General features: G+C 43.1%; 1 protein-coding gene across 2 annotated transcripts in view; it reads left to right on the top strand.

Annotated features, from left to right (window-relative positions):
- Positions 1-19,357, top strand: part of Trpm1 (transient receptor potential cation channel subfamily M member 1) — a 122,374-nt gene extending 103,017 nt beyond the window's left edge. For both annotated transcript variants that reach the window (XM_059253324.1, XM_059253323.1), the window contains exons 25-27: positions 644-846; positions 1,501-1,633; positions 18,096-19,357. In XM_059253324.1, coding sequence (XP_059109307.1) covers positions 644-846; positions 1,501-1,633; positions 18,096-19,251 — 1,492 coding nt within the window. In that variant the 3' untranslated portion in view covers positions 19,252-19,357. The remainder of the gene's footprint in view (positions 1-643; positions 847-1,500; positions 1,634-18,095) is intronic.
- The last annotated feature ends 1,013 nt before the right edge of the window (positions 19,358-20,370 follow it).

Genomic DNA, 20,370 nt, shown 5'->3' with positions numbered 1-20,370 from the left:
TCAAAACCAGCTTGGGCTACTTGAGACCCTCTGTCAAAAAACAAAACACAAAAACAAAGCATCTGCCAAATTGAGGAATATGAAGAAAAATTCTCCCTAGAATTGTAAAGTCATACCATATAACAAGACAAGGCTCCAGCTGCGGTCTCTAGACAATAATGGACTTTCTTAAAGCCCCAGTGCTAACAGACCGTACAATCTTGCACTGACTGACTCCTGCAGCTAAATTATGACAAAGATTGCACTTACCCACATCCAAAACAGCGCACCCTCAACCAAATAAGCTCAGTAATTAATCAGCCACTCATCTACAAAGTACAAAAGCAAGTCATCTAGTCATTTAAATGGAAAGTTTCAACTCTTCAAAGCACCTTTAAAATATGAAATAACACACTGAGCATATTAATCAGCAGAGTCTGGTGTGAATTTTCAAGAAAACAGTGTAAACCAAAATTCAACATACTTGATATTTTTGAGCATAGATAATCCACACTGATGGATAAGGAAAAAGTCGGGTGATTAAGGAATCTGCCTCAGTGAGGTTGTATTAAGTCCATCTTATGATGTATTTTCATTTAAATCTAAATAAGAGATAGCCCCAAGTTACAATAGAAACTAACTATAAAACTGCCTTCTTTTAAAGCAACACCTTCTTTGAAGTAAAGTCAATATCTAATCAAGTGTGGAAGTTCCAGCGATACCAACTGATCATGACATTTCATGACAGGCCAGTCCTGCCCCCGCCAATGATCATTTTAAGCCACATCTATATCATCATTATGCGCCTCAGTGGTCGCTGCAGAAAAAAAAGAGAAGGGGACCAGGAGGAACGGGACCGTGGATTGAGTACGTTGGGGATTCTTCACTTCTATTTGTGGGCTAATTTAAAGAAAAAAAAAAGGTACTAAATAGACACTTTCATTGCAGCCTCAGCAAAATACTGAGGTATGTGAAAAACACAACAGTCCAACTGCTGAGCATTTTAGAATTTTTGTTTCTTGCTTTTTGTGTATTCTAGCTTTGCTCACATAAAGTGTAATCAATTCGGTAAAAAGCCAACTCATGGAGACCAGAGACTGAAAGTTTGCAAAATCCTTCTTATATACACCTCCATATGCTTAAAGACCCTTTTAAATGTATTAATGTGTTCCATCTAAAGAGGGTAAGAAAAGCCGCAGGAGCGTGACTGCCCGTGCAATAATGTGCAAAACATTTTCTGGGAAACCTTTCCGCTTTCCAGACAGATGCCATTCACTTTTGTTTTTCATTAAAAAGTGATCCATTTTGCTCCGATAGCATTTGGAATGCTGCGTGAGATAGTCTTTCTTTTTGGAAAGGCATGGGGGGTCTAACAACTACTTGAAGTAATCAAGAAACTGCCTATCTGTGGTGTAGAATTAAAGCTTAATCAAAGGCTGACTATAAAATTCTCAGTCACACGGCTAAAGTGATTCTTCTAAAAGCGGTCCTCACGTGCCCGGCACTTCTCCCCCTACACAGAGCTGTTCCTCAGTGACGACGAGTTGAAGAAACTGCATGAGTTTGAGGAGCAGTGCGTGCAGGAGCACTTCCGGGAAAAGGAGGATGAGCAGCAGTCGTCCAGTGACGAGCGCATCCGGGTCACATGCGAGAGGTGCGCCAAGTTCTGCACCCCAGTCTACGCGGGGTGTTCATTTCAAACCACTTCTTGGTTTTTTGGCTAAGATTATATGTGGTTGCTCAGAATTCTGCATTTTAAACTGTGTTTTAAAAAGTCACCTTTCCCCCCACCTCTGCAAGGGTGATGCAAATTGTATACAAAAGTGGGAAATAACGTTTATTTCAAATAATCAGGCAGGAAAGAAAATATACTTCATCAAGTGGAGTATTTACCTCAAATCCTATATCAGCTACAGAAAACCACCATAAAATCCCTGCCTCTATCCCTTTACCAAGCCAGGTGGCCCGCCGGGGACTGAGCTCCTCATCCTGCCTGTATGCACAGTTCCTTGCCGCTGCCGTGAAGTCCAGAGAAAAGGTTCCCACCTCTGGTATAGCATGAAGAGTGAGATCTGGGAGGGCTGAGGTAAAGAGTGGGTGTCTGTTTCCCTTAATCTTCTGAGTTAGGCAGGATCTGTCCTGTAGACAGAGAAATCAGCATGATACTGGTTAACCATGGATGGATGGATGGATGGATGGATGGATGGATGGATGGATGGACGGGTGGGTGGATGGATGATAAGTACATAAATCAATGAATGGTTCGATGAAGGAAAGTCAAGAGAGAAGACAAAGGTAGGAATATGCCAGTCTGACGTATTCCCTAAACTGGGAATAAGTAGCCCGCAAAGAAATGTTAGGCAGGGACAACAAACTCTTTCTATTTACAATTTTTCAAATTAGAATTGTTGGGATGCTTTATTGCTTAGGAAAGGCAATATGAGCTTGTTCAGATCTTGCTAGTATGTTGTTCCTGAGAATCCCACTAACCGTGGGTAGAAACAGATGCAGGAAACACGTCTAAGCAGAGTCTAGCCCATCCTATATCCGTGAGCACTTAGTAGTTTTCTGGTACAGATGCCAGCATATGCTGAGAAACACAAACACGATAGAATCTGAAAAGGGTTCTTCAGCCAGCCTTGACCAACTAATCCCAACCACTGCTACAGAACTCAGACACATCTTCAAACCTCTCTGAAGTGTGCAAGACCATTGACTGTGCCCCAGCAACATCTGGTCCCTGGCCCCTCCTAACCCAAGTCACCTTGTAATTCAACTAAACTCAACCAACTAAAGTCAAAGATTACCTGAACCAACACTCAGCCTTAATGAAGTACATTTTTGATAAGATTTTGAAACGCTCAATTGATGGGTTTATAGTAGTTGCTAAGCTTCTAAAACATACAAATTATTTCTTCAAAATGTAGTGAGAAATTTTCCATTTGGGAGTTAGACATTGACCTGAATATAATTGTAGTCAGCCATTCACAATGGAAATTGTGTTTGGTTTTGCTCTGCCTCTCTCTCTTCTCTCTTCCCGTAGCATTGTTTGGATTTTTATCATTCTTGGACCAGTGATTCAATGAATGTAGTTATCAGTGCACAACCAAATTGCGCTTTTCTCTTGGGGCTCTGTGCACACGTAATAGGTATGAAAGTGTGCAGGGAATACAAACACACTATTTCCTGTTTTCTTGGCTGAGGCCCCCACAAGAGAAGGGAACAAATTCCTGCTCCTCTACTTCCGTTTGCTGCTCCTTGCCAAGGCTGACTCACAGGTGAATGCTTTAGGCATTTAGGAGGAACGTTCTTCCCAGTAACCAGACCACCAGAGGAGCAAGTGCCTCGGAGGCAGGGAAGGAATGCTCCTTGTCTGTACCTAATTTGGGGTACTTGTGGTTACTTTCAAAACAGACGTTCATGTGTTTGGAAGTTTCTGCTAATTCTTCCACCCCTTTAATCTCTCCAGTCAGCTCATTTCTGCGCTGTATTTGCCGTTTGATGACTGACTGCTCTTTCTCTCAGTGGCGTCTGCTTCAGCCACCAGCTGTGGGTTCAGGTCTGGCAAGGCATTCATCAGACTTCCTCTCACCTCTAGGTTGCCCAAGTGTCTTTGCAAACATACACTGGGAAGTCTCATCACCGTCTCCCTGCTATACTCACACAGGGCTTTGCACATTAGTCATTGCCCTCCACAAAGGGTCCGCTGAGCGTGTGTGTCAAGGTGGGAACTCCACACATGGCTTCTTCCTAATGCTTGGAAATGAACATTAAGTTCTAACACTTACTTTTGTTATCAAATGCCAATATTTTGTAGCACCCAACGTTTAGGTCCTCAGTAAGAGATTTACAGTATGACTCACTTTTAGATAACACAGCCCTGGGTTGCAGCAAAGGGTTCAACTCAAAGCTCCACCCACAAGCCCACTGGATCTCAGAGTTCTCCCAGATATAGACGGCCTCTCCTGGGCTCCAGCCTCCATAAATGGCACCACCATTCAGCCACTTCAACAAGGCAGAAACTGAATGTCACCATGATTCATGTTTCTTACCTTACTCTTCTTTGACTTCCTCAAAGCACTTTGTCCTTTCTGACACAGGGGTTCTGCCCATGCCAATCCCTCTATCTGGTCCACCCACACCCACCTTCCCTACTCATCCCTTGGATCTCTGCTCAAATGCCAACGCCATGTGAAAAAGTTCCCTGACCACCAAACACACGTAACTGGGTCAAGACCATTGAACCTTATGATATAGTCAGCATGTCTGGATTTTGTCCACCTAGATAATTCCACAGGGTATGAACAGAGTTTTATGAATGAATAAATGACTAAAAAAACCATTCATTCTTGACTTGACTACAAATCTCTAATCTATTCTCAACCAGTTCCCTTGTGGAATTTGAGGCAGGTGACGGGATTCAACTATGCTCCCTCTGGGCTCAAATGTCTATGGTTTTCACTAGCCAAACCTGTAATGGCAGACACTGATTCCCTAGAACCTTCTATTCTAGAGCTTTTTGTTTCATAGACTTGTTCATGAATCTTGTTATGTGGCCTTCTCTTTACTCATTATATGTATTCTGATACTTCAAAATATACAGGACATACTGCGGGTCATAAAGTATACATTTAGATGCAGTTGGTCCTGTACTAACGAAGCTGTTGATCTTAAATGGTCTAATTCTTTAATAGCAGGTTCTGATTTCTCCCAGACCCTGTGAAGAGGTTTTCTGTCAGATTTGTGTATCTGAATTAAGGTTTTGGTTTTCCTGAAGACTTAGTGATTCTTATTAAGAATGGGAAAGGCAAAGGACCATACAATGCACAGCTCCCAGGACATTTGGTATCAGCTGGGCGTAGTGGCACATGCCTTTAATCCCAGCACTTGGGAACTAAGGCAGAAGAATCATTAGCTTAAAGTCATTCTAAGGTTTGTAATGAATTCTAGAGCAGCCTTAACTGTGTATCAAAATAAAAAGAACAGGAAGAGAAAGAGGAGGAGGAGGAAGAGAGGAGGGAAATGGAGGGGAGAAAGGAGGGAAGGATGGAGAGGAGGGACGCTCAATATTCGCAACACCAAAACAAGGGCTAATGTTGGCAGGCATTGTCTCTTTCCTCAAATCACAACAGCAGCCAACAAAGAATGGGGGGCAGGAGACTACATAATAATATCTACCAGCAGGACAGGTCAGAGCTCATCACCTTGAACATTTCATCTTCATCATATGCATTAGTTAAGTTTCTTGTTGCTGTGATAAAATACCTAAATTTAAAGAAAGAAGGGTTTTATTTAGGCTGGTAGTCTGAGGCCCATCTTGGTGGTAAGGCATGTTGGCAGGAGAGTGTAGATGCCAGTCTCCCTGAATCCGTGGTGAGGAAGCTCAGAGAGATGAACGCTGGTGCTCAGCTCACTGCTTTCTTCTTTCCATTATTCAGTCTGAGACCTCAGCCCATATTTGGTGCCACCCACAATCAGGATAATTCTTCCTGGCTCAGTTAACCCTCTCTGGAAACACCCTTATATACACACAGGGTGTGTCTCCTAATTGATTCAAATCCAGTTGAATTGAAAATGAGATTATCACTTCCTGCTTAATGACTAGCTGGCAATGTGTATGGTTGGCAATTGGAGTGCCAACATCTCCCCAAGTCTTCTGCAAGTCTAATGTGAAGTTCTCTTGCTGATTGCACCTCTACAATGGGTCCACAGGGCCAACTGAGTTGGAAAGAGTCTTTTCTGAAAAATATTTGTCAGAGATTTAACTTCTGATTTTTCAAAATCAAGAATTTTGTTATCCACCATGTTTATTCTGCCCATGTGGCTTCAAGGAATTCTAAAACTAAAACTTAATGTTTGAGTACAATAAATATATTAGTCTCTGCCTTAGAATATGTGATATATTTCTTCTTCTTTTCCTTTCAAAATTATATTCTGCCGCCATTTGTATTATTTTGCTATGTAGTCCACCCTGGCCTCAAATTAATAGCTCCCTGCCTCAGTCTTCCAGTGCAGCACTTACATAAGTTTTATTATGTCTAATATCTCAAAACATACAGAATAGAGTTCACAAGTTACAAATTTTGAATACAACTGGCCCTGTCTCTGGAGAACTTTAGGCCTGGGCTAGCCACACCTGTAACCATAGATTCTGGTCAAGGGGACTTTCTGTCAGATTCATGGATCTGGGTTAAGTCTTGGGTCTCCTGTAGGCTTGACAGGAAGCCAACAATCCATGATGTTGAGATGTTATTTGGCATCCTTTTCTCATGTGACGAGGAAGAGGAGGTGCTGGTAAAGAGACCTCAACAAGGAGACAAGATGGTAGCTGGCAGAGATCAATCTTAGAAAGATGTAGAGAGCATAAGAAGACAAAACACAAAGTAATGAGAAAGACATTTGGGACCAATTGTATTTGAATGCTCTCATCTTACAGATTAATGGGAATCAAGGCTGCTTGGACAGAGAAAGGGATGGATTAAATGCTGGAGACTTAAGGGCTCAATGAATGACATTCTTACTCCTCATTTGACTTTGAGAGCCTGTTTTAGTCACAGTTTCTATTGCTGTGATAAAACACCATGACCAAAAGCAAGTTGGGAGGACGAGTTTATTTGGCTTGCATATCCTGAGTCACAGTCCATTGATGAAAGCCAAGGCAGGAACTCAAGGCAGGAATCTGGAAGCAGAAACTGAGACAGAAGCCATTGAGGCACACTGCTCATTGACTTGCTCGGCAAGCTTTCTTATATCATCTAAGACCCAGGGGCAGCACTGCCCCCAGTGAACTGGGTCCACCCACATTAATCATTCATCAAGAAAATGCACTGCAGACTTCCTATAAGCAAATCTTATAAGTCATAGGAGGCATTTTCTCAGTTGAGAGTCCCTCTTCCAGAATGATTATAGCTCTTATCAAGTTAACATGAAACTAACAAGCACAGAGCCAATTCAGAGAGAGAGAGAGAGAGAGAGAGAGAGAGAGAGAGAGAGAGAGAGAGAGAGAGAGAGAGAGAGAGAGAGAGAGAAACACTAGGCAAACAGATAAAAAATATCAACTTCATTAGCAATGAAGTTATACTGGACAATGTGGCTCAGTGCTTGCCAAATACGCTCCTAGGATTAGGCGTGCCAGCTCAGTCACTGGCAGTAGTAATCACAGCTCCTGATCACAGTCATCAGTCCCACCAAGCTTCTGTAGGACCAAGACAAACAGAAAACCACTTTCCTTGCAGGTAGCTGATTTTCAGAGAGAAGGAAAAATGTGTAGGTGGCCTGGATTCCAACCCCCAATCAGAAGACCACTCCTCCTTCAGAAGAAATAAAGGCCAGGATAGTGGCAGGAGACACTGATGTGAAGACTGAGAAAACAGAAGGGAAAGATATCAAGAATCAGGACCACCCATGAGTGCTACAGAGGTCATGAACCCAGTAGGGGTGACTCTAGTTGCACATGTTTACTTTCAGGGAAAATATACACAGAAGGGTGATAGCTATGGATTGTTTGGCAGAGTAATGGAAATGCAATAATGAGAGTGCATGGCATTGTACTGGGACATGTCAGTGTGGCTTCCATGGCTTCCATCAGAGACATCCTGTTTTAGTTAGGGTTTCTATTGCTGCGATAAAACACCATGACCAAAAAGCAAGTTGGGGAGGAAAGGGTTTATTTGACTTACACTTCCATATTGCTGTTCATCATAGAAGGGAGTCAGGACTGGAACTCAAACAGGGCAGGAACCTGGAGGCAGGAGCTGATGCAGAGGCCCTGGAGGAGTGCTACAGATTGGTTTGCTCTCCATGGCTTGCTCAGCCTGCTTTCTAATAGAACCCAGGACCAGCAGCCCAGGGATGGCCCCACTCACAATCACTAATTAAGAAAATGTCCTACAACGGGATCTTCTGGAGGCATTTTCTCAATTGAGGCTTCCTCCTTTCAGATGACTTGAGCTTGTGTTGAGCTGACATAAGACTATCTAGCACTCACTCCATAGCCCCAGTGTAAGGATGCATGGGGCTTGGAGGTTGAAGAGGCTCTGCTACCCACAATCAACTAGCTGTGACAATACTAGTGTCACCAATGGCAGCATAAACACATTTGATTGCCCCTAGGCACTATTTATCTTTACCAGGCACTACAGTCTTGGTGATGATAGGCAAAGGGTGGGGAACTAGGACTGTGGAAAAGAGAATCCAGGATGCCGATGGGCTTCACTTAGCAGCTGAACAGGGTCTGGCCCAAACAGAAAGTGCCAGAAGAAGCTAGTGATTTCGATGCCTAGACTTCTAGAAACTCAGGAACAGCGGTGGCGGTGTATAAATGAGGAACACAGAGCTAGCGTCCCAGAGAGCTTAATATTCTTCTTCTAAAAAGTGTTCAGTGTGTTGTTGACTTCAAAGAGCGAGAAGGACAGGAGACTTAAGGCTTAAGTTTCATTCTGTCATCATTAGTTCTCATTCAGTCTTTCATGTATGAAATCTCTGCAAGTCAGGGCAAGGTGCTACCCTGGGTGTTCTCCCTATAATTACTAACCTTAAAGACAGCCCTATGCAAGGAAGTAACTGGAAATTAAAATAGCCTGATGTAAAATTTAGAGTGGATTAAACAACTTTATGATCTATGGATCTGGAATGAAATTATAGAGTAGGAATAGTCTTAGAATGCAAGTGTAGAATACCATGGGATCTTGAAACATGGGTTTGTACAAGAATGAACTGGACCTAACTCCACTAACATCATGTTTTGATGTGAATATTTAACTCTGTCATTATGGAAATGTTCTGTGTAATTTGTGAGGTGCCTTGCAGGTGAAGGGTGACTGTTCCCCCTGGAAAGGTGGCTGCACAAAAAATATGTTTTAATAACTGGCTTAGGGTAGAGCATCTAGGTCCTTTCCTTCCAAAAAGACACACAGGGTCTCACCATGCGAAGATGAAGGTGAGACTAACATTAACAGACGGGAACCACTGCAAAATCCAACAGAATCGTACCTTGCACAGGTAATCCTCTAGAAATGACTACAAAAGTTCCACATATTGTCCAGAAGTTTCACGTTGTTAAATGTGTTATTGTTTTAAAGTGATATGGAAGCACTAGCTTCAATTTTTTTAAACAAAAAAGTTTTTGTTCAACTTTGAGTTTTATGGATATTTTATTAAAGCCAAAATACCTATTTAGTAATCAGTGTCGAGATCGGTGGTGATGTGGAGGAGGCTAGTAACGGCACCTCATTCCACTCAGGCATATTCTTTGACACTCAAGTTGCACCTGCAGTTTGTGGGGAACCTTCACATATACAGTTTCAAGTAAGTCTTCCAACGCAGCTAACTGTGCTGTGGCCACTCACTACTATTGTTCTTTCGAAAGGGACTCTTGGTGACAGATGTACGATAAAGAGAACTGGGAGGAGCAACTCCATCCCCAGCTCTAACAGGACAGAGTAACTCCATCCCCAGCTCTAACAGGAGTCCCAAAGTTGGTACAGGATTAATCAGAAACAGCCTTGAGTTTTTTCTATTAAAAAAAAAAAAAACCTAAACTAAACAAACAAAAAGAGTAAGTATGTAATGTCAGCTGTTAATCTGAAACCTGGAGGATGATGGTAGCATTTAGGATGTACTCTCTTAACAGAGGAATCCAAAGGCAATCTATACTAACCTCTGAATCGGACAGAGAAATCTTAAGGGGTACAGGATGCTACCATTATTAGTTAAAGTCCAAAATGATTAAGGAAATTCGTTTCTGGGCTCCTCAATGTCTTTAGAAAGAGGAAAGGTGAAAAACTGGTGTTGGAAATTAAAGTGGAGCTGAAAATTCTACTCAAAGAAAAGGCATGATGCATGTGAGCCCAGGAAGTTTAGAGATTTTATTTGTGTGAATTTCCTTTCATATAAAAGGAGAAGGCTAACCCCCAGGAATTTTCTGCTACCCTGCCAGATGAAAAACCCCCGTGTTTGACAGTTAGAAAAATGACCCCAATGCCCTATGCAGAAGTATTCTTGAGTGACCTGTGTTGTAAGTGAATGCTGCTGTGATGTGTGAAACAGAACCCAGAGCTGCTTCCTGTGATTCACAAGTGAGTCTGCCTGCAGAAGTAGTTACAGAAACCAGGAGCTCAGTCTGGAGGGAAATAGCAAGAGAACTGGTCAGGAATCAGTGTTGGGGCATTCAGAAGAACAGTGCATCACAAAGGACCTGCTTGCCGACCAAGGAGGTCTGCCCTTGAGCTTGGAGTACCAGTCATGCTAGAAAAACAGTTGTGAGTGACTTGATCAAGTTATTGGAAACATCTGAATGGAGTACTGGCACATTTTATAAAATAAATATTTGAAAAATGTAAAAGCCATTTAGTAAGTAACATAGTCAAGTCAGTCTATTTAAGTAATGTCTGAAGCCAGGTAACATTTGCTTTTCCATACAGTATTGGAGGTTCCAGGTGTCACACACCCGGCTGTCACTCATTTGGTTCTTCGGTATATACTGCCATTGTAAGAATAGTTTCTTTCTTTCTTTTCTTTCTTTTTTTTTTTTTTTTAAGGTTGGAGTCAAAGGCATAGGGTGTTTGGAGTCTTCAAGTTCTTAGAGAATTTTTTTTTCCATTTTGATGATGTTTGTGAAGAAGGCTTGAGCAAATTTCAGGACGAGGAACAGGATGAGCCAGGAAGGAAAGATGGGGGGTGGGGGGCGTCTGAAGAGATATGACCATAGGGATGGAAGAGAAATCCCTACAGGAGGTCAGATCTGCTGAGCATTTACACAGCACTCTATACCATGAAAAATGCTCATTGTCCACATCATGGGATGGTGACCAGTGGAGTTACAGGAGCTCTTAGCACACCCCTTGTATCCAGCAAAATCTGTTTATCCTGTGTGGAAGCTGCTACTGTTTTTAGGCAAAGAGCACCATAATTGCATATCTGTGTTATCTTTTGGATTAGAGTAAAATAATTTTGGAGGTGGCTGGGTGTGGTGGCATTTGGGAGACTGTGCAGGAGGGTTGAGAGTTGTAGGGCTATAGGGCAAGACCCTGTCTCAAAAAGACAAAAATGTAAACAAAAAAAAAAAAAACCACAAATAAGACACTGCAGGCAAGGAGACTATTCCTAGCAATTTGCATGTTCGTTTATGAGATCGAGATAAAATAATGGACTGTATGTCTTTTAATATTAAATGAAATAGTAGGTTAGTCAGGGATAAAAGGCTAGGTCAAAAATTGCAAATATTATAATCTACCATACTAACAAGTCAGAGGAAAATGATGCCACATGATTATATCAATTAGAACACTTGACAGAATTCAATGTTCATTCATGACAAAAAATAAAAAGAAAGAAAGAATCTGGCTGGGAAGATAGTTCAGTGTGTAAGACCACTTGGTGCACACATTGAGGATTTGAGTTAAGATATCCGGAAGCCACATTAAAGCCCAGTGGTAAGATTTGTGCCAAGAATTCCAATGCTGGGGCCCTAGGGGCATAGAGACAGGCAGATCCTGGGGCCTTGGCCAGCAAGTCTAGCTGAAGCAGTGAGCTCTAGGTTAAATAAGATCTATCTCAAAAAATAAAAATAAGGTAGAGGGGCTGAAGAGATGGCTCAACCATTAAGAGTATACATTTCTCTTGAAGAGGACTCAAGTTTGATTTCCAGCATCCATGATGGATGGCTTACAACTATTTGTATCCTCAACTATAAGGGATGTAATGTCTCTGGCTACCACAAGCACTAACACTATGTACAACCCTCCCATACACAAACACATATAGACACACATACACACGAATTTTAAATATAATGATAAATATTTTTGAAAATGAGGTGGAGAGAAATAGAGGAAAACATTCAACATCAACTTCTGGCCTCTACGTGTTCACACATGAGTGCAAACAAGTATGCATGCACACATATACACACAGACAATTTAAAAAATAAAAATAATTTAAAAAATTTAAAAAGTGAAATCCTCTAAGGAAACTAGGAACTTTCTTCAAGCTGATGAATTGAATTTCCAAAAACTGTAGCTACATGATGAAAAACTGATTGCTTGCTTCCTAAAATTTTGGAACATGGAAGGACAGTTACCTCATCATGGCTATTCAGTGATATATTGAGAGTCATGGCCCCTTCAATAAGACCATAAAAATAAATGGCTTGCATGTTTCTTGAAAGGGAGGAAATAGAACTGTTCTTATTTGTAAATAACATGATTATCTATGTATTTACTAATTAAGCATATTTCACTATGAGCCTCTATCATAAAGAATAGAGGTTTCTCATGTTAGCAACTAAGCATGTTGAAAGACATCAAGTAAGCCAGGAGGTGGTGGTACACATCTTTAATCTCAGCACTTGGGGGGCAGAGGCAGGCAGATCTCTGTATATTCCAGGCCAGACTGGTCTACAGGGTGAGTTCCAGGACAGCCAAGGATACAGAGAAATCCTGTCTCAGAAAAGAAAGAAAGGAAGGAAGTAATGGAGGGAGGGAGGGAGGGAGGGAGGGAGGGAGGAAGGAAGTCAAGTAAATCCTAGATAGTCTATCATTACCATGTGGAATCACTCTGTGCAGATGCCAAGATTAGTAAGAAGTCCCAAAGCATGACTAGAAAAGAAAATAGTTTATGTGGTGTTAGGAATGAGACTGGCCCCCATAGGCTCATTTATTTGAATGATTGGTTCCCAGTTGGTAGAACTATTTAGGAAGGATCAGGAGATGTGTCCTTATTGGAGGAGGTTTATTACTAGGGATGGGTTTTGAGATTTCAAAGAAGTTCATGAGATTCCTAGCGTGTGTGCTTTTTCTCTGCTTTGTGGTTGTGAATCAAGATGTAAGCTCTCAGTGTTCCTTTACTCCACCATCATGGACTCCAACCCCCTGAAACCATAAGCCAAATAAAACACTTTGTTTTATAAATTGCTTTGGTCATTGTGTCTTATCACAGCAATAGGAAAGTGACTAAGACAGAAGTTGGAGCCAGAGAGTGGACTGTTACTGTGACCTGACCTTGCTGTTTTTGGAGGAATGTGGAAGACTTTGGGACTTTGGACTCTAAAAGCAGAGCCTAATGGGCTTTCCCTGTAGGAACTTGGAAGACAATAGGTGTTGAGAGCTGTGCAGACTGTGGAGGCCCAGTTCAAGAGGTTTCAGAGAAGAGCAGTATCAGAAACTGGGCTAGAGACCATTTTTGTGATATTTTGGTAATGAATGTGGCCGCTTTCTGCTCTTGTCCCAAGAATTTGCCCAAGGCTAAATTGAAAAGTAATGCACTAATTTCCTTGGCAGAAGAGATTCAGGATTAATATTGACTCTGTCATGCAGTTATTAGTAATCACTCTTAAGCAAATGTATAATGAAAAAGGGCAAGTGGATCAAAAAGAAATACAAATGTACATTGAAAGAAGAAGAGGAGGAGGAGGAACACCAAGAAATTTAATGCTGTAGCTAAGGCTTGTGCTGGAGGAAATGAGAAGATCAAAGAGTGGTATGATCAGAAATCAAATAAAGGGAGGGGTGCCTTCAAGGCAAGACCCCACCCAGCTAAGCTTCCAACTTCTGAAAAGAAATTGCCTAAGGAATTTTCTGCTTCTAAACAACAACAACAAATCAAAGCAGCTATAAATAGTATTCAGAGGTGCCTGGATTCACCCCAAGTTAGTAGTCAAATTTGAGAATGTCATCCATGTGGTTCTGGCTTTTGAATTATGAGGGATATATGAATAGAGGTGTTTTGGAATCTTCAATCTGTGGTTAAGGTGAACCACTGAGGCCAAGTGTGTGGCAGGGAAGTCTGTGCATGGAGGCACAGAGAGCCCATTGCACGAAGCCGTGAAAGTGAAGCTTGGATTGTGTTAGAGACACCAGGATGCTGTAGAGGTCAGAGGCATGGAAGACCTGCCAAGGAGAGCCGCAAACAGGAAGGGAACAGGCCAAAGAGAGAGAAGTATGTTGTAGGCACAAAGCTGGGGGTGGGGGAGCCATCTAAGCCCTTTGACATCAGACATGGAGCTATAGCTGTTAAGTGTGCCCTGCTGGGTTTTGGTCTTGGCTTTAGTCTAGTATTTCCTCAGTAGGTCCCCATTCCTCCCTTTTGGATGGTAATGTATATCTGTGCCATTGTATGTTGGGGGTGTATAACTTGCTTTTTGACTTTACAGGGGGCTACAATTCATAAATTGCTTTGTGTCTTAGAAGAGACTTTGGACTTTGAAACTGTTGAGACTGTAAAGGTGTATGAAGATGTTTACAGTTGAACTAAAGGCATTTTGCATTATGTATGTCCACAAGCCTATTTCAAGGAGTGAAATGTGTGCTTTGAATGAGAATGGCCCCCATAGGCCCATTTATTTGAACACTTGGTCCCCAGTTGGTGGAATTATTCAGGAAGGATGAGGAGGTGTGGCCTTGTTGGAGGAGGCGTGGCCCTTTGAGATTTCAAAAACCCATGCCGTTCCCAGTCAGTTCTCTCTCTGCCTCATGGTTGTGAATCAAGATACAATCTCTCGGCTGTTCCTTTGCTCCCCCATCATGGTCTCTAGCCCTCTTAAATGATAAGCCAAATTACACACCTTCTTTCTTAATTTGCCTTGGTCATGATATTTTGTCATAGCAATAAAAAAGAAACTGAGACATTCATAATTTGTTATTCTCATTAATCATTTCAAAAGTAAATGAAATCAGCCTATTTTCCCCTTCCTTTTGTATATATCCTATAAAATTTCAGCGTGGGGAGAAAAGGCAAAGAACAAACAAAAAGAACCTCACCTCAGATCAACCTCCTTCCATCCAGCACAGTGATTAAAAATGGGCAACAGTTTATGGGTTCTAACCAGGCATCTGGCAGTTTCTCTTGGCCTCTGTTAGGTTATGAAACATTTCTTCCTTAGCTTCAGGAAGTAGCCTTAGAGAAAGGAGATGTGAGAGGTCAAAATGGAACCCTCCCAGAGGCCAGGAGCAGAGTCCATGCAGTGGAACAGGAGGGCTAGAGAGATAACCAGAGTACGAGCAGAACGGAACAACAATGGCTTTGACTTTGAGGGTTCTTCATTCATGTATGAGTGGCTGGAGAACTACACTCCGAATTGGTTAATCTGAAGGGGCAGATAATTATAGAAGATGTCAGAAGAAAGATGCCCGTCTCTATTTATAGCAGTTTATTTCTATTTAAATGTGTGCACAGCTGTATTATCTTGGGATGTGGTGTTTGTTGAAGGATTTCAAGCTCAACTGTTGCGGAGGCATTGTGGTTTGAATACAAAAGGAATCACTGGGTTGAGGAGAGAGAGCAAGGAGCATATTTAACAGTCAACTCCAAGTGTCCTTCAAAGGTAATGGAAAGCCTTCAGTGCGATTCTTCCGCACATCCCCGAGGGGCAAGAGCAAAGAAATCCTCAGGCCTGGACTGGCTGAGAGAGAGAGAGGCTAGACCACAAGGCAGCCAGGTCTTCTCGCCCACACTGGATTTGATTCTGCTTAGTGGCAAGCTTCCAGGAAGCCAGACCCTCCCTCCTCAAATGACATAGCTCATCAAGGGGCACATGAATAGTTCCCTCTCCGAGAAAAGAGTTAAGAATAGACACCTGCCATGCAGCAGAGTGCAGCTGTCAGTGTGGGCAACACAAGAGTAGCCCTGACCAAAGCAACTCCAGGCAAATGCCAGGCACGCTTGCCAGCACATGGGCAAGTTGTGTGGGGCACACCGGATGTCCGGTGTGAGCAGAGGTGGTAGTGCAAGGAAGAGCGCTCACCGGGCATCACCCAGACGACCAATGAAGAAAGGGGAAGGGCATACTCTCACAGTGCAGGTGTGAGGGAGGTCGGCAGAACAGAGAGGAGTTTATGGTGAAATGTAGCAAGGACACCCAAGGCCTAAAAGGAGACTGCACTGCAAGCCAAGTTACTATAGAAACCACACATTTCCTCTGAAGAAAGTTGGGAGGAAAATCAAAGCCTGGTGGCATTGCATCAAGGTGTTTGCCATCTCAGAGGGAGGGACCTGCCTGGACAAGCTGTTTCAGGATCCCGGAGCCAGGACTCCCAAGTCATCCCTGGAACAAATTCAACTTTTAGAAGGTAGTCCACAATCCTGGGCATACCTCGCTGCCTCCTGGAGTTGTATGTCGTGAACCTATCCACATTGTACATGTTGAAATATAAAACAATGTTTATTCTAGCAGGTTTCCATTCAAGCAGCATTACAGTTTCATAAGCTGTTGCTTGATGCTCTGGGAGATTTTTTAAAAACTTATCTAACACCAAATATTTATAATTTGCCATTATCTTTTCTTGTGGAACCTCACTAAGAGAATATTATTAAATATAAACAAGAATCTAGTATTCAGACAATTTAATGAGCCATTGTCCTTCAAGTAAATTATGTGTTAAACTGCACTTAATTGTTAAAATTTGTTTTTGGAGTGCCTTGAACTTCCAATGAAACTTTTTATTGATTTATTTTGTCCTGGCCCACGTATTGTTGAAAGTCATAGCTAGAATTATCAAGAGTAATGGCTAGTACATTTGGCCTTCCAGATCTGTAGGTTCTGCATCGGTGGATGCAACAACCTCAGGCTGAAAATACATACTAAAGGCAGGCAAGATGGTTCAGTGGATAAAAGTGCTTGTCACCAGGTTCGACCACCTGCGTTTGAGCTTTGAGATCCACAGGGTAGAAGGAGAAAACCAGTTCTACAAGTTGTCCTTTGACCTCCACATCTGCACATTCATACACACACACACACACACACACTCCATGGCACAGACACTGAAATATACATACACCACAAATAAAAATAAGTATAATAAGTTTTAAAAGAAATATTTTTTAAATTCCCTCTATATTAAACATGTGCAAACTTTTTCATTGTCATTATTGCCTAACTAATACAATGGACCAAATTTTTACACAGCATTTACATTACATTTGGCATTACAAATCATCTAAAGATGATTTAAAGTATATGGGAGGTGTACTGGTTATATGCAGTTAGTGTGCCATTTTATAAGGGACTTGAGCATCTAATGGATTCTGATACCCATGAGGGTCCTGGAACCAGTCTCTGGTAGCTACAAAGGTTGTACTGTATTTGTAGAAGCAACTTAAAAGAGGAGGGATTTATTTTGGCTCACAGCTTGGGGTATAGTCCATCATGGCAGAAGGCATGGCAGCTGCCTTGTGCTGTGGGGGTGGGAGCTCGCTCACACCTGGAAGGTCAGGAAGCAGAGAAAGGCCGAGGCCTACATGGCTCATGGGTGTACTGTTCTCTTCCCTTTTTTTGTTTTTGTTTTTGTTTTTGTTTTTGTTTTTGTTTTTGTTTTTCGAGACAGGGTTTCTCTGTATAGCTTTGCGCCTTTCCTGGAACTCACTTGGTAGCCCAGGCTGGCCTCGAACTCACAGAGATCTGCCTGGCTCTGCCTCCCGAGTGCTGGGATTAAAGGCATGCGCCACCACCGCCCAGCTCCTCTTCCCTTTTTATTCAGTGGGAACCCCAGCTGGTGGGATGGTGCTGCAAGTCTTCCCGCTCAATTAATCCTCTCTGGAAATGCCCTCACAGTCACTTCCAAAGGTGTGCTCAGTAAGGCTCTGGGTGCTTGAAAGCTTCCTTAGTCCAGTGCAGCTGGCCATCCAACAGTCTTCACAGTATCTTTTCTTCATTACTAAGGCAGCACGAGGAACCAGCTGAGAGGCACCGGCAGAGGCAAATGTTTGCCTCTCATTTGCATATCACACATCCTGAGCGTATTAGCTGTGACCTCTGTTACTTACACTTTCTATGGCTTAACTTTCTTTCTGTAAAATGGGAATGACAGTCACAGCGCTTATCTCATAGGGCACTGGTGGGGATTAACTATGCCTAGACCAGCACCAAGTAAAGACTTATTACTGAGCGCACACTGCTCCGACAGAATACCTGGCATACGGCAAACACTATGTGCTAACTGATATTCCCTAATACTTCTCGTAATTTGAGGGAGAGCTTGTATTAGGGGTAGGCAACATGCACAAACAGGCTCAGCAGGCCGGTGATCAAAGCCTGGAGGCTCATACAGTGACAACATTATCTCTACTGTTTTCAATACTGAATTAATCTCAATTTAATAAACCTATCCCTTTGTATTTACCAGAGTTGAAAATATGTCAATGAGGTTGGAGGAAATCAATGAAAGAGAAAATTTCATGAAAACATCTCTGCAGACTGTTGACCTTCGGCTTTCTCAACTGGAAGAGCTGTCGGGCAGGATGGTGAGCGCTCTGGAGAATCTGGCGGGCATTGACAGGTCTGATCTGATCCAGGCTCGGTCGCGAGCATCCTCAGAATGCGAGGCCACCTACCTGCTGCGGCAGAGCAGCATCAACAGCGCCGACGGCTACAGCATGTACCGCTACCATTTCAATGGTGAGGAGCTTCTGTTTGAGGAACCTGCCCTCTCCACGGCGTTCCGGAAAAAAACCTGTTCCTTCCGCGTGAAGGAAGAGGATGCAAAGTCGCACCTGGACCAGCGGGGCAGCCTGCACCACACCCCCGGCCCCAGCCCGCCCGCCACTCCAGGCCGTAGCCTGCTTGCCCTGGATGGTCCCATAAGTGCAGAGCCCAAACCGGGACCGGACCCCGGAACCTCCGCTGGCGAGCTTGACCTCAAGAGCGCAGAAGCTGCACCGACTATGAATGCAGCCGCTGTTGCAGGCACTCAGCTGACGGTCGAAAGCACCCTTTCCCACCAGCTGCGGGAGAGCAAACTCGCGCGCTACTACCCGGGAGACCCCAACGCCTACAAAACAATGAAGTCCAGGAGCTTCGTCTATTCTGAGGGCAGAAAGCTGGTCCGGGGACTCAGCAACTGGGGTGCGGAGTACAGTTCAATCATGGACCAAGCATGGAACTTCCACTCGGCAGAATGGAAATGCCAGGTGCAAAGGATCACGCGCTCGCGCAGCACAGACATCCCATACATTGTGTCAGAAGCAGCGGCGCCAGATGAGCTTGAAGATGAGCGTAGCGGTCCTCTCCTGGCTCCTCAGATCTCCCGTTCCGCCCTCACGGTTGCCGCAGACAGGACTGAAAAGGAAAACTTACTGTCTGTGAAGCCTCACCAGGCTTTAGGATTCCCCTGTCTACGGTCAAGAAGTCTGCACGGCCATCCTAGGAGTGCTGAAGCCACGCCTAGCAGGTTAGACAGGGCAGGACATGCTGGCAGCGCCAGCAATTTAGCAGTCCTATCGGTTGCTCCAGAGGGACAAAATGCCAAGCAAGAGGAAAGAAACACGGAAACTGAGTGCTAATCTGTTCTGCATCTCTGATTCAAAGCACCACCACAAAAACAGAGCAACAGACTCACAACCAGAACCATGAATGGGTGCCGTGTTGGTCACCCAAAACATTATCGATGTCCGGAAATGCTTTCACTTTAAAAAATTGAAAAATATTTAAACTGTAATGGACTTACAGCCATGTCTTGTTAAGCACGTTTTAGTCAACTGTGTTGTTTTTAGTTGGAGTAGAACAGAATGAAAGGGATACTGCCAGGTTAGGTCTATAGGGCTTGCCTAGTGTACACAATCCCGAGATTCAGACTCCAGTACCACACGGACTGTGTGTAGTGTGGTACAGCTATACAGTTGTGATCCTAGCACTCATGGGGGTGGAGGCAGGAGAATCAGAAAGTCAACAGTCATACTTGGCTCTGTAGCAAGTTCCAGGCCAGTCTGGGCTTCCTAAGACTGTCAAAAACAAATAAATAAATAAAAGATCATAGTTACTATCAAGACTGCATGAGCTCTTTGTTCTGAGGGCCACCCGCAGCCTGGCCCAGGCCTTAAGGTACTGAAGTCACTACTGAGTAATGACAGATAAGTTAAACAGTAGATGTGAAAAAAGGAAGGGAAGAAAAAAATTCAGTAGAAATGAGCAGTAGCCACACCCTTCATATGTTTTTATGAGGAGTTTTTGCTGGTTTATGTTTTAAAATCATACAAAGGGGGAAAGCACAAACCTCACATTCTAATAACATAGAATGACTGAGTTTTGTGACTACAAGGTTACTGGGTTTGCATTTTCTTGTCTTTGTAGTCCTCAATAGCAAAAAAAAAAAAAAAAAGAAAAGAAAAAAGAAAAAAATCACTGTATCTTTCTCCAGGAATGGTTGTACAAAGCTGTAGGTAAAACCTAAAGGTTAGTGCCTCAACAGCCACAGAGACGGCTCCAGGCCAAGAACACAAGGTGTTATGCTTCAACATAATTTTCATACCAAACAAAGGGGTGGGTGCTGTGGGATGTATGGCAAATGTGTTGCTGATTAATCAATAAAACACTGATTGGCCGTTGGCTAGGCAGGAAGTATAGGCGGGGCAAGGAGGAGAATAAAGCTGGGAAGTGGAAGGCTGAGTCAGAGAGACACTGCC

Source organism: Peromyscus eremicus, chromosome 1 (genome assembly GCF_949786415.1).
Source record: "Peromyscus eremicus chromosome 1, PerEre_H2_v1, whole genome shotgun sequence".
NCBI classification, from domain to species: Eukaryota; Metazoa; Chordata; class Mammalia; order Rodentia; family Cricetidae; genus Peromyscus; species Peromyscus eremicus.
Note: the sequence above shows the minus strand (reverse complement) of the source record. Positions and strands in the feature narration are given on the sequence as shown.